Genomic DNA, 14,328 nt, shown 5'->3' with positions numbered 1-14,328 from the left:
AGAACCTTACTCTTTTCACCATTGAATTTCATTTTATTAGATAGTGCCCAATGTTCAAGTTTGTCAAGATCCTTCGGTATCTTAAGCCTATCTTCTGGAGTGTTGGCTATTCCTGCCAGCTTGGTGTCATCTGCAAATTTGATGAGTTCCCCATTTATTCCCTCATCCAAATCATTGATGAAGATGTTGAAGAGTACTGGGCCTAAAACAGAGCCTTGGGGTACTCCACTGCATACTTCCCGCCATGTAGAACTGTAGATGCTGTTCTATTGAGAACTACACGTCTCTGCAGTTAGTCTGTCCATCTGTTCAGACAAATTAAATATCCCAAACATTTGATAAACAGATGCTACAGCTTCCAGGCTTCACTCTATTTATAGCATCCTGGAGACTACCTGTAGAGTCTACAGTTTTCTTAGCAAGATTTCAGAATTATTTGACTATTGCCTGGTTCCTAGAGCTGAGAGAAGGTAATTGGTCCAATCAACTGGCTTCATGCAGAAAGCAGGACTAGAACTCATGGCCTCCTGTTTCTAGCCTGATGCCTTAGCCACTATACCAAACTTATTCTCTTAAAGCTGAATAGACATATATAAACAGTTTCACATGCAGGGAAACTTCAACATGGTTTCCATATTTAGCAAAACAATACTTTTATCTTTTTCTCAGATTTCCTATAGTTGGGATTTGAAGGACTTATTCTATCTCTGAGGGAGAATGCTTGGCTTCTTTTCAGCACCCACTATGACTGATTTTGAGACGGTCAGCCACTTGAAGTGTGCTGTTTTGTAGAAATCTTTTTTCCTACTTATTGCATTGTTTGCAATACACATATTGTTGTCGTATAACACAGAATTAGAGGTGGGTTTTTCTCTGTGTATTGCTCTATCATTTATCTGGGGACTAAACAACCCAACTTTCAACATTTTCTAATTCTTTGATGAATCTCCATTTAACTTCTCCATCTATTATTCAACATGATGAAATCAAAGCTACACTAGTTGAATGTAATCTTAATATTTTACTTTGAAGAGGTTGTGCCATCTTTGTACTTAATTATTAATGGAATTTATATTCTTAATATGCAAAAGGGAATAAAGGGAATTCTGAAAATGTCAATTGTGTGTTATACATGTAATTCATGAAAGAACTTTAAGCCAATGTAATGCAGCTACACAAAATTATAGAAAGCTACCAGCACTTTAAATATACTACTTAAACATATTAGATATTAAAACATAAAAAACCAACTATAGTTATTAAGGACTTGGAAGAAATGTTAATAAAATGTTTATTTCCAGCCTATAAACTAGCAGTGTGAATACAACTCTGGAATACTTAAAGCAAATGAACAGAAAACAGTTAAATTGAGAATGTTTTAATCAAATAGCTTAGTAGTATAGACAAAAGAATATAATGTAGGCAAAAAGAAAACAAATATTTCTTCTTTCAGCTGTACATATCTTGCATATTTAATTCCTATAAAACTTGATAGTTTAACATGTTTATAACAAGAGCTTATATTTAGGATGCCCAGACCTATCAGGTTAAATACTAGATAAGGCAATTATAAATTTAGGTTTTACATACAGTATATGGTAATACATTTTTGATTGTCTAAAGATATCAGGAATAGAGATGACAATCTCTGCTATTGAATTACTGCATTTGTTTGTTGTCCAGTTCTAATTAGATCTAGCAAGGCAGTTTTAAAATATAAATGAAATGATATTTATTTTTGTTGTGGCTCTACCCCAAGTGCATACTTTGTCATGGGGCAACAACAGACCATAACCCAGATTTCTAATGTATTAATGCAAAGAAAGCTGTGCACATTTCACTAATCTCTAGTATAAATTAGAATTCAGAGGCATTATTAAGAGGTACCATGTCTAATGTAAAATATTGTCAGTCTCCTAGGATATCTCAACATCCTGGATGACTTGGTCCCATCACCTGCTGATGCTTTTAACTGAAGACCAGAGGACTGAATCTGGAACTTACCTTATATGCACTATCACTAAACTACATCGCCTTTCCTTATACAAGGAGATACATTTATTAACATGTATTTATCAACAAGGAGGAGTCCTATTTAACTTTCTCAGATAACTGTAACTTTAATATAGGGTTATTGCTTAATAATTGCTTAATAAAAGCTTCATAGTGTGATTTGCCAGTCTGAAAGAAAGCATTTACCCAACCATTTGACAGAATTGCTAAGCAACAGTTCTCCAGATTCAAAACAGCTCTTACTTCTGGAACAAAAATAGAATTCTATTCAAATTCATCACAGTTTGTGAAAGTTACAAGGAAAAGAGAATCGTATGTAATGCATATATAATTTACAGACAGATTGAAGCAAATTTATGTTCAGTCTTTGCCCTTCAGAGAGTTGACTCTTTGGAGATAAAACAATACACACATTTTCAATAAAAAAAAACAATAGGAAGAAAATGCCACGTACAGGTTCATACTTAGAAAAAACTGCAATCTTAATAACAGAAACACTATTCTCAATGATTTTTGTAAAAAATAATATATTGAAATGCTAGCAATTAGGCAGACGTTGTTTGCACTTTCAACAGCTATTTCACCAAATGTAGTTCCTTTTAGTTTTATAATCGCAACATTATTTTCTTAATCCATGTTAAATATTTGCCCGAAGGGGCATGAAATGAAACAACATTTACAAATTAGTATATTCAGAAGAACTTAAGAAAACAAGCAAACAAATGAAGCATATCTTACTATAATCTCTCTTACCAGACTGCTCCTTCTGCCTTTGCCAACCAGCAATTAACATAAAATATTACTTTTAAGCTACATTGGCGTCTTTCTATTTATTAAGGAGATACATCCCTGGAGGAATCAAGCTTGGCAGTGATGCCAAGACTCATGACAACTCCACAAGGGAAATCAGTAGTCATTGTTTTTCATAAAAGCATCATATTTTATAATTTTTCCAAAAGTTTATTTTTAAGTTGGAAATGCAATTCAAGATTTATTGTAGCAGTATTTGTGAAGATATCAATTTAAACTTGGATCTGTAATTCCTAATATTTCTATCCCATTCAGTCCAAAAACTGAAGAAGCATTAGATGTTCTGATAATTCTCATTACAGACTAACAAATTCTTCTTTCAAATCAAATCTCATATCAGGTAGAATAAATTGGTTAGTTCTTAAATCTTGAATTGGAAAGTTATCACGCTCAAATGTTCAGTTCAATTCAAATCAGGGTTGATTCACATAGATCTGTTAGTAAACTTACCTGGTGGACTTCCATGACCAGCTGCAGCTGTAGCAATAGCAAAAGCCGAAGCAGGAGAAACAGAACAGTGGCCATTATCAGTCACCTGTACTGCAAGGAAAATAAAAATAAACACATCAGCTGACATTGTTTTATAAATAAGAATCCAGTTGAACATCTCTGCACATACATACATATCCCTGTTTGCTTTGAATTATATATTATATGAATTATATCTTTCTTTCTCTCCTGCTTCTGGAACACTGAATTTAGTATTTTCCATTGTTCCCAAAAATGAATCAGCTTATAGAATGCATCTTACTGTATAGTAAGAGTACCATTGTCAAGCTCTACCAAGGCAGGCATGAATTTGTTTGAATTTTCCAGAGTGTTGATACAGTATGTCTAGGCTGAATCTTTACAACTCAAGAACAGAAACAAACACAGTTCATTATTTATTTCATTTCTGCTCCAATTTCATGACTTTGAGGAGTGTACAGAAATCTTAACAAGCAATCTTGAAATATGTTAGTTTAAAGAAATAAAAATAAATAAATAAAGTGTTAGAGTGCGCTGAAAGGGATATACTCACAAAAGAAATAACAAATAAAGGAGAATCTGATTATTATTTGGTATGGAATATGTGGTATAAATGGTTAGTGGGAAGATGTAAAGAATAAGAAAGTATTAAGGGAAGAAAGATTAAGAAATTAGAAAATAATTGCAAAACTGCATGAATGAACAAGATAGAAAAAGTAAGATGCATTGTATATGGAATAGTACACGAAGGGATTAATATGTATAAAAGAAATATATGTACACATAGATATAAGATGTATTGTATATAAATTAGTACATTAATAGACTAATAAGCATAAAGGAAGTATAAATACATATGTATGGACATAAGAGGCATTGTAGATGAATTAATATATTAATAAACTATTATTTATAAAAGTAATGTATATATACATGCGTATGGACAAAAATTATATAATGGAGGTATACCGATGTGGAAATATTACAAAGATGATAATTGTGTTAAAAACAAAAAAAAACTGTTCAATAAAAATATTTTTTTTAAAATAAAAATAAATAAATAAATGATAAATACAAATATGCCTATCCCTCTTTCTCATTAGGCTTCAAGATATTAAAACCCTATTTTAAAAGGAATATTTTAAGGACAAAAAAGCAGGTCTCCAGGGATTACATATTCCATAAAGTTGGGCCATCACTGAGGAGGTTTTTTGGGGGAGTAACCAAAGCAGGACTATATCTAATGACTTAACTGAATTCCACAACTTTATGTTCTTTAGGCTCAAATCCATAATCCTCTCTGTTTCATTCTGTTTAACAATAACCTGGTCTTTGATTTTCCTGTTTGTTAGTGGTTTGAGACCTTATATTATATAGGCAAAGTTATTAATGTCATATCATGTGAATACTGTATGTTTCTGTACATGTATACCTTATTACCTCTGAAATATTTTTAATTCTTTATATCTCAATACCATGCAGTATACCTTAGATGTATTATGAGAGAGGGAGGGAGGGAGGAAAGAAAAATGTCAAGACCATCATTGGGGTTATTGAGAATAGTATTTATTCTCTCTGCAGTTTCCTTAACAGCTAGTTCCAAGCCTTTTCACTAGATTAGGACATCTACCTATGCTGTATATATGGGATACATTTATTTTATTATTAGGTGCAAGATAGATGTATTTGTCACTAACGATAGTATGTCTCTTCCTCACACCAGGTAGCCAAAATGTGCCCTCAGCTTGTATCACACAAATCTGTGAGAAGGCTGAAGTTAATGTTTTTTTTTTTTTCAAACAAATATACATTTTGTTCAAAATGTTTCAGAACATTTCATCAGTTGAATGCAAAGAATTCTCTTGCTGCTGGTGTTATTTTGAATGGTATTGTTTACATTTTCTTTTCTATATACTGTGTGATAAACAAGTATTTAAAAACAGGAATATAGTATCCTAGAGACAATTTTTTTAAAAAAAAGAGAGAAACAAATTCAGGACTAAGATGGCAATCCAGATTGATTTACACAAGAATTCAAATCCTATTGAAGCAACTTAAGTCCATGCAGGAGAGCCCTATAATGAAGTCAATATTTTCATATTACCTCCTGTCTGCCGGTAACGTAGATGTCGTGGAGTTGAAGGGGATCTACATGGAGACAGCTCAGGAGGCTCTACTGTTGAGGCACTTTCTGGGATAGGATGATCAACTGGTACAGATTCCAAAACTCCTGCTATATATATAAAAAAAGAACTATAGAAATGCAGGAAACATACTAAATTCTTATTCTCAAAACTTAATTTTCAGTGTGCAGAAACAAATGAATGAAACACACTTTGAAAATGCAGTACATAACCAGCATTTATAATTCCACATATAAAAATACATAATTGAAAGAAAAAAATCTCAACAGGTTTTTAAATTGATGAACACAATGTCAAGTAATTCATGGATCAACTGGGGTATGGTGTGTGTGACGTATTCACTTGATACAAATTGGGATAACATTGCAGAGGTTTCTATTTGAACACCATTCTTCAATAGTTAATCACTATATTGATATAATTTTGGCACCCATATTATCCATGTGCCAGTGCTACTTAAAGAAGTTGCATCATTTCTTGGGTTTGCACAGTAGCCATGCAATCTAGGGAAAATACATTTGGGGATTAAGGAAGTGCCAGCACAAGGTGCTTTGATGTGGGCAATGTCAGCTCAATGTTAACTCAATTCAACAATTCAACCATAATTTAAGGGAATGTGATACTGCATAGTTGGAAGTAGCAACTTTTTTTTGCACCAGTTCTATTTAGACAGTTTAATGGTGCACACAAAACCTCAGAATCCAGGTTAAAGAAACAAAGAATGAATTTGAATTACAAGACTGTTTAATGAAAACAGAAAGCATACAGCTCACTAAAATTTATTGTTCGCAAAACAACTTTGGTGTTAAATGTTAACCGAGAAAAGCTTTTCTTTTCAGTGTTGAGATTTGATTTAGTTTTACCTTTATGGAAAAAAATCCTTTCATCTATCAAATACTAATATTTAAAATAAATCACCACTGAGTTGACTTAGTTGAGAAGTTTTTTCTATAAGATTATCCCCTTTATAATGTTAGTCTAATACAAGCTTGGAAGAATAGACAAGCTCAGATATTACCAGCTTAATTCCTAAGGTTCTATCTATCACAAGAGATGTCAAACATTTCCCCTTGGTATCACAAGCCTTAAAGGATGCTTCCTAAATTATAATGATGGTTCTGAACCAAAATTCCAACCTCTTCATTCGGAAGACTAAAATTCAGAGATGACATTGCTGGACAGAAGGGATGTGGAGCATGATCCTCCTACCAGATTTGGTGGGACAAACAAAAACAATTGAAAACAGGAGGTCCTGCAAGTGACCTAGCCCTATGTTATACAGGGTATTATAAGCAGCATGTAGCATCCTGCATCACACGTAGAAGCCCATTGGGAGCTAGTTCAGTACAGGAAGCAGAAGCATGCTTTGTGTTTTATGAATTCAATGGGAGACACCAAATATTATCCATACTAGTATCTTTTGGAACATTTGCAGTAGATGAGAGGTGAATAAGGCATAAATCACACATCCTTTGCACAGAAGTAATTAGCGTCTCTCTATTGCAGGTTATTCTGTTTATCAGGGTTAAATTCTGTCTGCAATTCCATTTACTTTAACCATGGGAAATTTCACATTTTGAAGTTTTTCATTATGACTATATAACTGAAATAGCATTTATTTTGCCTTTCCTGATAAATGGGATTAATTTTTTTAATAAAAAGGAATATTTTTTTAAAAAAACTGTAACAGAAAATATTTAATTACATCCACAATTTGCCAGTGACTGCTTAACTATAGAATGTTTTTTTTTTAAATATAAGAACAGAGAAATGATGTAAGAGCAAAGCCTATTCTCTAATTGTAACTTGATAAATGGGAACTCTCTTTGAGAGTTCAAAAAACTGGAAAATGTTTTTATCCAAGTTCTGAACTATAGTATATATTTCATTAGGTAAAAACTACACCATTGTTAGGTGAGGACCTCATGAGTCTCCTGCCTTGTGCAAAAGGCAGCTCCCTCCCACTGCCTCCTTCTCAACTGGGCCCAGTAAATTCCCTTTGGCAGGCAAGGCCCTGATGGTCTGTCACACTCATACACGTTCATAATAGAAGAACCATTGAAAAGTTGGGGTGGAAACTGTGCAATATTCTCAATGAATAATCCAAGAGGAAAAAATTATATTAGGTAATATGAATAAATAAGTGGGAAATGGGACAAAACATACAGAAAAAGTCACATGGCTGTTTGGAGACCCAAGAATGAATCAGTATGGTGATTGGAGATCTGCTTAGAAAAAAAATTGTTTCAAAAACATTATGTATTCATATTTATATATTTCAAAAGAATTAATACAAAACTAAAAGCATGACTGATTTGTTTATATTGAAATAACAAGAGAATCAGTAATACATACAAAGCTGCTGAGTTTATCAGTTTTAACTGATAAATATGTATCTGATAGTGTCAAGAAGACACCTGGGGGGAAATGAACATAAAATAAAAAAGGAAAGGAAAAAATAAACTAAGAGAGAATAATCAAAAGAGGAAAAAAATATGAAGATATTCCCAAGAGAATGAATGTAAAGTGGAAGAGATTCCTCTAAAATGTTATTAAGTTCATAGCAATGGATTATTTTACTGTAATGGCAATGCATAAAGAGTGATCCCCATACAATCTCCCCCCTCCCAGTTTCTAGCAGAGAGACAATTTGGCCTAGCGGTTAAAACCTCAAGGTGGAAACTGGGAAACTGGGAATTCTAGTCCCACCTTTGGCACAAAAGTCAGCTGGGTGACTTCAGGCCAATCACTCTCATTCAGCCCAACCCAACTTATAGGGTTGTTGTTGTGAGGAAAATAGGAGGGAGGAATATTAATCACCTTCATGCTCTTGAGTTATTTATGAAAATAACAAATGTGGGATAAAAATCCATACAGCATACATACCTTTTAAGTAAGCCAGGGGTGTCCAAACTTGGGAACTTTAAGACTTGTGGACTTCAACTCCCATGGCTGGCTGGGGAATTCTGGGAGTTGAAGTCCACAAGTCTTAAAGTTCCCAAGTTTGGACACCCCTGAAGTAAGCACTGACACACATGACTGGCAATAATGTATTTAGGAAGAACATCTTTAAATTGTCTCAAGAAAAACCTGCATCTGGCTCAGCCTGATAACAACTCTTTTTCCAGCCTAACTGTAGAACCTTGCATTGGAAGCAGAAAAGCTTATTTTTCCAATATTGCTTTTTACTTCTTTTCACAGTTACATTTATGTGAAATATTGGTGTCAGAAATCTGGTGGGCAGTATTCAGACAAAAGATCAGCAAAGCCACTTCCACTATGCTACAGTAATCCAGTTAACCACATTAATCATAGTGAGCACTGATTACCTGCAATATCCAGCACTTTCCCTAAGTTAGTTTCTAGAGACTCTCAAACTTTCAGAGAGCATAAGCATTAGCTGCTGCCTGGATATTGTAAGTTTACTAACCCCCACACTTGGAGGAGATCACATTGAAAACGACTACATTATAAAGTTGTTATATAATATAATGAAATAGATAACAGATTGGTCAATGCCTGGAATGCTCTACCTCACTCTGTTGTTACATCCTCAACCCCCCACAGCTTCAACTGTAATCTGTCTACCGTGGACCTTACCCAATTTCTAAGAGGTCCGTAAAGGGGGCGTGCATAAGCGCACCAGAATGCCTTCCATCCCTGTCCTACTGTCCAGAGGTTGGTATTCACCAGGTTCTTACCAGTTCTGGAGAACCGGTAGGGGAAATTTTGAGTAGTTTGGAGAACTGGTAAATACTACCTCTGACTGGCCCCGCCCCCCTCTATTCTCTGCCTCCCGAGTCCCAGCTGATCGGGAGGAAATAGGGATTTTGCAGTAACCTTCCCCTGGAGTGGAAAGGGAATGGAGATTTTACAGTATCCTTCCCCTGCCACGCTCACCAAGCCATGCCCACCAAGCAATACCATGCCCACCAAGCCACCCCCAAGGAACTGGTAGTAAAAAAATTTGAATCCCACTACTGCTACTGTCCCCATTTATTTGTACTCATTTCCTTTGTTCATGTCCATGTTTATACTTATACCTGTTATCTTGTACACATTTGACAAACTAAATAAAAAATAAAATAAATGATAGATACAGTAGATAGATGATAGATAGATAGATAGATAGATAGATGATAGATAGATAGATAGATAGATAGATAGATAGATAGATAGATAGATAGATAGACAGACAGACAGACAGACAGACAGACAGACAGACAGACAAATACCTCTTCGAATACTTCTTCGTAGCTTATTGCAAAGTTCATTGCGTGGATTTTCTGAATTGTCTTCCGAAAAAACAGGGCTTTGCTCTGGAGATGAAGGGCTTTTGCTCAGATCCAGTGGCACTTTTGTTGACATGGGGGGTGATGATATTCCAGGGCTATACATTGAGGTAGGACTGCTAACAGAAGAAGCTGATAGATCTAATGCTCCTATTCTTGAATTTAATGGAGAATTTAATGATAATTTTCTTGTTCTAACGGGTGAAGACGTCCTAGAAAGAGATAAAGGTGGAGGGGAAGAAAACTTGCGGCAGAGGTGTGGTGACTTTGCATCAGCCATATGTTCTCTATTGTTTTGATTAGTAGCAAAAAACAGTTCCAAAGACCTAGAAAACGAATTAAAAAACTGAGAAGTAATTTTACCATGCCAGAACTGCCTTTAAAAAGTAGTTTATAAGAAAATAGTATAACCAACATACAACTGGAAACATCCTGGAAATTGAAAAACCCACGATACAAAACTGATTTCTATCATCTGTGATTTCATTAGATAAGAAATCACCATGTGCTGCTACAGTGGTGGGTTCCTGCTGGATCGCACCGGATCGCGTGCTCCCTTTCGGCGCTAAACCCGGAAGTACGGTGTTGCCCCGCCCCTGGCGACGGGACGACGCTTGCCTGCGCTCCACCAGCTCGGCTGGGAACGGAGACGTTTCCTCAGCGGAGCGGAGCACCTGAAAGGGACGCAGGCTCAGCCTGCCAGGCTGCCACCACTCCACTGAAGACATTGCTGAGCAGAGAAACGTCTCCGTTCCCAGCCGAGCTGGTGGAGCGCAGGCAAGCGTCGTCGCGTCGCCAGGGGCGGGGCAAGACCGTACTTCCGGGTTTAGCGCCGAAAGGGAGTGCGCGATCCGGTGCGATCCGGCAGGAACCCACCACTGTGCTGCTAGGAAGATCAACCTCACTGGTTAGGATCTATTTGGTGATTGTCAAGTATTCTTATCAGCAACAACACAGGTCAGAGAGATTAGAGTAACACATTTATAGGCAGGGCCTGCCTTTGCCAAGGACTTAGTCCAGGATGCCTATCTGGAGAATGTGAGAGCAGAATGCCCAAACTATCTAGTACCTGGGTTTTCTTTTAAAAAACACTGTATGATAGTAGTTCTGAATACCCAAAGTTCTGAAAATTCCAAAACTACAGATAGTCAGTCTTCACTCTACAACCCATTCATGTCATGACTGTTTGAAGTTACAATGGCACTGAAAAAGTGACTTATGCCAAGTTTTCAAACTTATGACTCTTGCATGGTCATGTGATCAAAATTCAAACACTTAGTAGCTGGTATGTATTTGTGACAGTTGCAGTGTGTCCAGGGTCATGTGGTCACCATTTGTAACTTTCCCAGGTGACTTACAACAAGCAAAGTCACTGAGGAAAACCACATTCACTTAACAAGTGCATCTTGCAGAACAAAAGTGATTTTTGTTCTATCAGCCCATGAATACATAATGCAGTTTGCAAGATGACTATATGATTATAAAAATTTCCATAAATATAATAATAAAAAGTAGAAAGCAACTCGCCTGACAGGGATGGAGGTGAAAGGCCGTTTGTAAATATCAGACAGTTTTTCTAGTACAACAGTTGCATTAGTAAATATGCGGTAAGTATGTAGGAAAGTATTAAGAAAATCAATACTGAGAAATCTCAAGTCTGTTAATCTTTCCAAGAGGCGTTCAACACTTGCATAACGAATCTGGGGTACTTTGCAGGAGTTCAGAGTTTTGCTGAAGCAGATGTCAATGTCATCTTTATGAAGACGGGCATCAGACCTATATAACATCATTTGAAAAACATTACAAAAGTTGCTTTGAAAGTCATAGATCTTTTTTTTTTTTGCAGATTGTCTCTGATATGAAGAAACAAGTTCTGCTTATAATCTTAAGTAGACATTACTTATAAAATCAAAATCATATTTCTGGTCAATGGAATAGTCTCGTGAGTCCTCGATGGGCTAAATTTGCAATGTGCACCATAATGCTTAAGGCATCTCTTGTTTTGCCTGAAGCCTTCCAGCCTTCCTGACTTTAGGTTCTTTATTTGAGCTATGGTGGTGCAGTGGTTAGACTGTAGTACTGCAGGCTACTTCTGCTAATTGCAGGCTGCCTGCAATTCAGCAGTTCGAATCTCACTGGCTCAAGGTTGACTCAGCCTTCCATCCTTCCAAGGTCAGTAAAATGAGGACCCAGGTTGTTGGGAGAACCACTTAGAGAGGTCTGTAAAACACTGTGAAGCAGTACATAAGTCTAAATGCTATTGTTGTTATTTGAAGTCCTTTAATTTTGATAAAAAATGATGAAAAGAAAAAAAATCCTAGCCTTTAACATCATTTTTACTTTCCAAAAAAACTACTGGTTTGTAGCCCACTGCTTTCTGCAAATATATCTGACTGGCCAAATAAAAACAAAGGTAAATCTAATTGAAAGTCAACATCCTGGAAGGAGAGCTGATGCATGAATATTTTATTACTGGTCACATCTAAAATAGTAGCTATTTTTCAGGGTTATTTATGAGATATACATGAAATTTTAGCATTCCTGAGCAATAAGATGTAAATCTTGGCACCAGGAAATTCATTTAAAAAGATGGAGTGATGATGATGATAGATGGATGGATGGACAGATAGTAGAAAGACTAATTGACAATATAATGTAATATATCCCCATGAAATGCAGAACAATTAAATAAAACTGCCAATGTTTATTTAATCTGTATTTGAATGTAAACAAAACTAGGCAGCCATATGTAACATGAGAATGAAATTACACTTACTTGATCATATGTGGCACAGTGACTTTTGAATTTTCTTCAAACACTATTGTCATTAAACCATTGCACCGTATGTTGTCAACACACTAGACAAGTTGATAAAAAAACAAATTATAGATTCATTTTTGCTCAATACTATATATCTTAGATCCTACAATTACAGAAAATAAAACTTTATCTGGAACGATTATTTGGTTAGTTGGAAAGATAGAAGAGATTGAATTGCCACATTTTTATCATCTTCAGAATCAAAAGTAAACTTTTTACTATTTAAAGTCTTTGAAGTTGCAAATGCATCAGTGTGCTGCAGAAATTAAAATGTTGGAGCAGATTAAGGAAGACCTACATTTATGTCTCTCTTCAACCCCAAGTTCCACCCCACCCCAAATTGGGTGGCTTTGAGGTGAGCTCTATCTCTTGGCCAATCTGGATAAAGCTTAAAATATCATTCCAGTCAATAAGCAAATGAATAAATAATATTTGGTTGTTCTGAATGTATTTCCCATCTTAAAATGTAATGCTCCTGGAAACATTGCAAAACCACAGGTTTTAAATTCCTTTTGCATCAGGTCATTCAACCCAAAGGCACTGAAAACAGCAGCTCCTGATTACTGGAAACAATTGATGCCTTGAGGCCTCTGAAATAGCAATCTTCCATAGTCATAAGATTAAGTTTCAAAAAGTGACAGTCTGCTCCTAAGGATCTTTCCAGGAACTGTTGTCAACTGGGCAGGTTCATAATGGATTTGGGAATTAATCAGTTCACTCATTTGTCTCTCACAGTTTCTGGATTCTATCCACCACTAGTTCCATTAATTGCTCTGAGGCAATATAATTTCCATATAAGAATATGAAGGCAACTGGTGGTAACTGCTCCAGAGTGTGAGAAAATTGTGTGAGGTACTGAACCAAGCTAGTCCAGTTTTATTTCAATATTAATCTTTCAGGTCTTTATTTCTAGAGTAGATTATGATCAAATTCAAATAGTAGCCCAAAATGGGACCACTACACTTGAGCCTGGCCGACTTTCCTCCATCTTAATAATCATCCAGAGTGTGTCAAGTCTTAGTGGGTCGGGAAATAGGCCCAGCCTCAACAACTCATCTGGTACTATCTTTCATACATACATAATTGACAATAATATTTTGGTTACAAATGTTCATTTTATTATCTTTTAACTTTAAATATTTGTAATATTTTCCAACAGGTGGTTTTACAGGAATATTGAATATTTCCGAATAAAGGTATTAATACATTTGAAATGTGTTTAAAATATGAAAGTGTGCCAGTCTCTTTTTAAATAGAGTCTTGCAAAAATACTCTTTCTGATCTATTTCGACATACTATGCTTGTGGAAGCAGTTGTATAGATTGGCTTAATACAATGTTATGAATCAATTGGAGTTTATACAGAACCATTTGAAAGATGATTCATTAAGGCATGTAATCCAAAATCTTACAGTAGTACAGCAAAAGATGACAGCTGCCAGCAGAGGCCCAGCTGGAGAGTCAATGAAGGAGTGAGAGGGAGTCTTCTGGAAAGTTTGGATTGATGTGACATTGGATTGCCATAGAAATGTAGCTGGAGAAGCATGCAGCATGGCATTGTGTTCTTTGTCAGTTAGCTCTACACACAGAGGTTGGTGTCTGGGGATAGCCTTCTGAATTTAACTTTGCGGTGGCTGGACAAGGCTCAGCTTTAACTGACCTCACCCCATTCCTAAGAGGTCAGTAGGGGCATGCATAAGTGCACCAGCATGCCTAATGTACCTGTCCAACTGTCCCTATTTATTTGGACCCATTCCCTGTGTTTATTCTTATTCCTGTTA

The 14,328-nt window shown here is 35.8% G+C and overlaps 1 protein-coding gene across 2 annotated transcripts in view; it reads right to left on the bottom strand.

Moving 5' to 3' along the window:
• Positions 1-14,328, bottom strand: part of RASGRF2 (Ras protein specific guanine nucleotide releasing factor 2) — a 106,759-nt gene that overhangs the window by 35,821 nt on the left and 56,610 nt on the right. For both annotated transcript variants that reach the window (XM_081941032.1, XM_081941033.1), the window contains exons 13-17: positions 12,504-12,586; positions 11,255-11,503; positions 9,671-10,053; positions 5,396-5,524; positions 3,274-3,363 (exon numbers count right to left, since the gene is read on the bottom strand). In XM_081941032.1, the coding sequence (XP_081797158.1) occupies positions 3,274-3,363; positions 5,396-5,524; positions 9,671-10,053; positions 11,255-11,503; positions 12,504-12,586 (934 nt within the window). The remainder of the gene's footprint in view (positions 1-3,273; positions 3,364-5,395; positions 5,525-9,670; positions 10,054-11,254; positions 11,504-12,503; positions 12,587-14,328) is intronic.

Source organism: Natrix helvetica (genome assembly GCF_964273705.1).
Source record: "Natrix helvetica genome assembly, chromosome: 2".
NCBI lineage: Eukaryota > Metazoa > Chordata > Lepidosauria > Squamata > Natricidae > Natrix > Natrix helvetica.
Note: the sequence above shows the minus strand (reverse complement) of the source record. Positions and strands in the feature narration are given on the sequence as shown.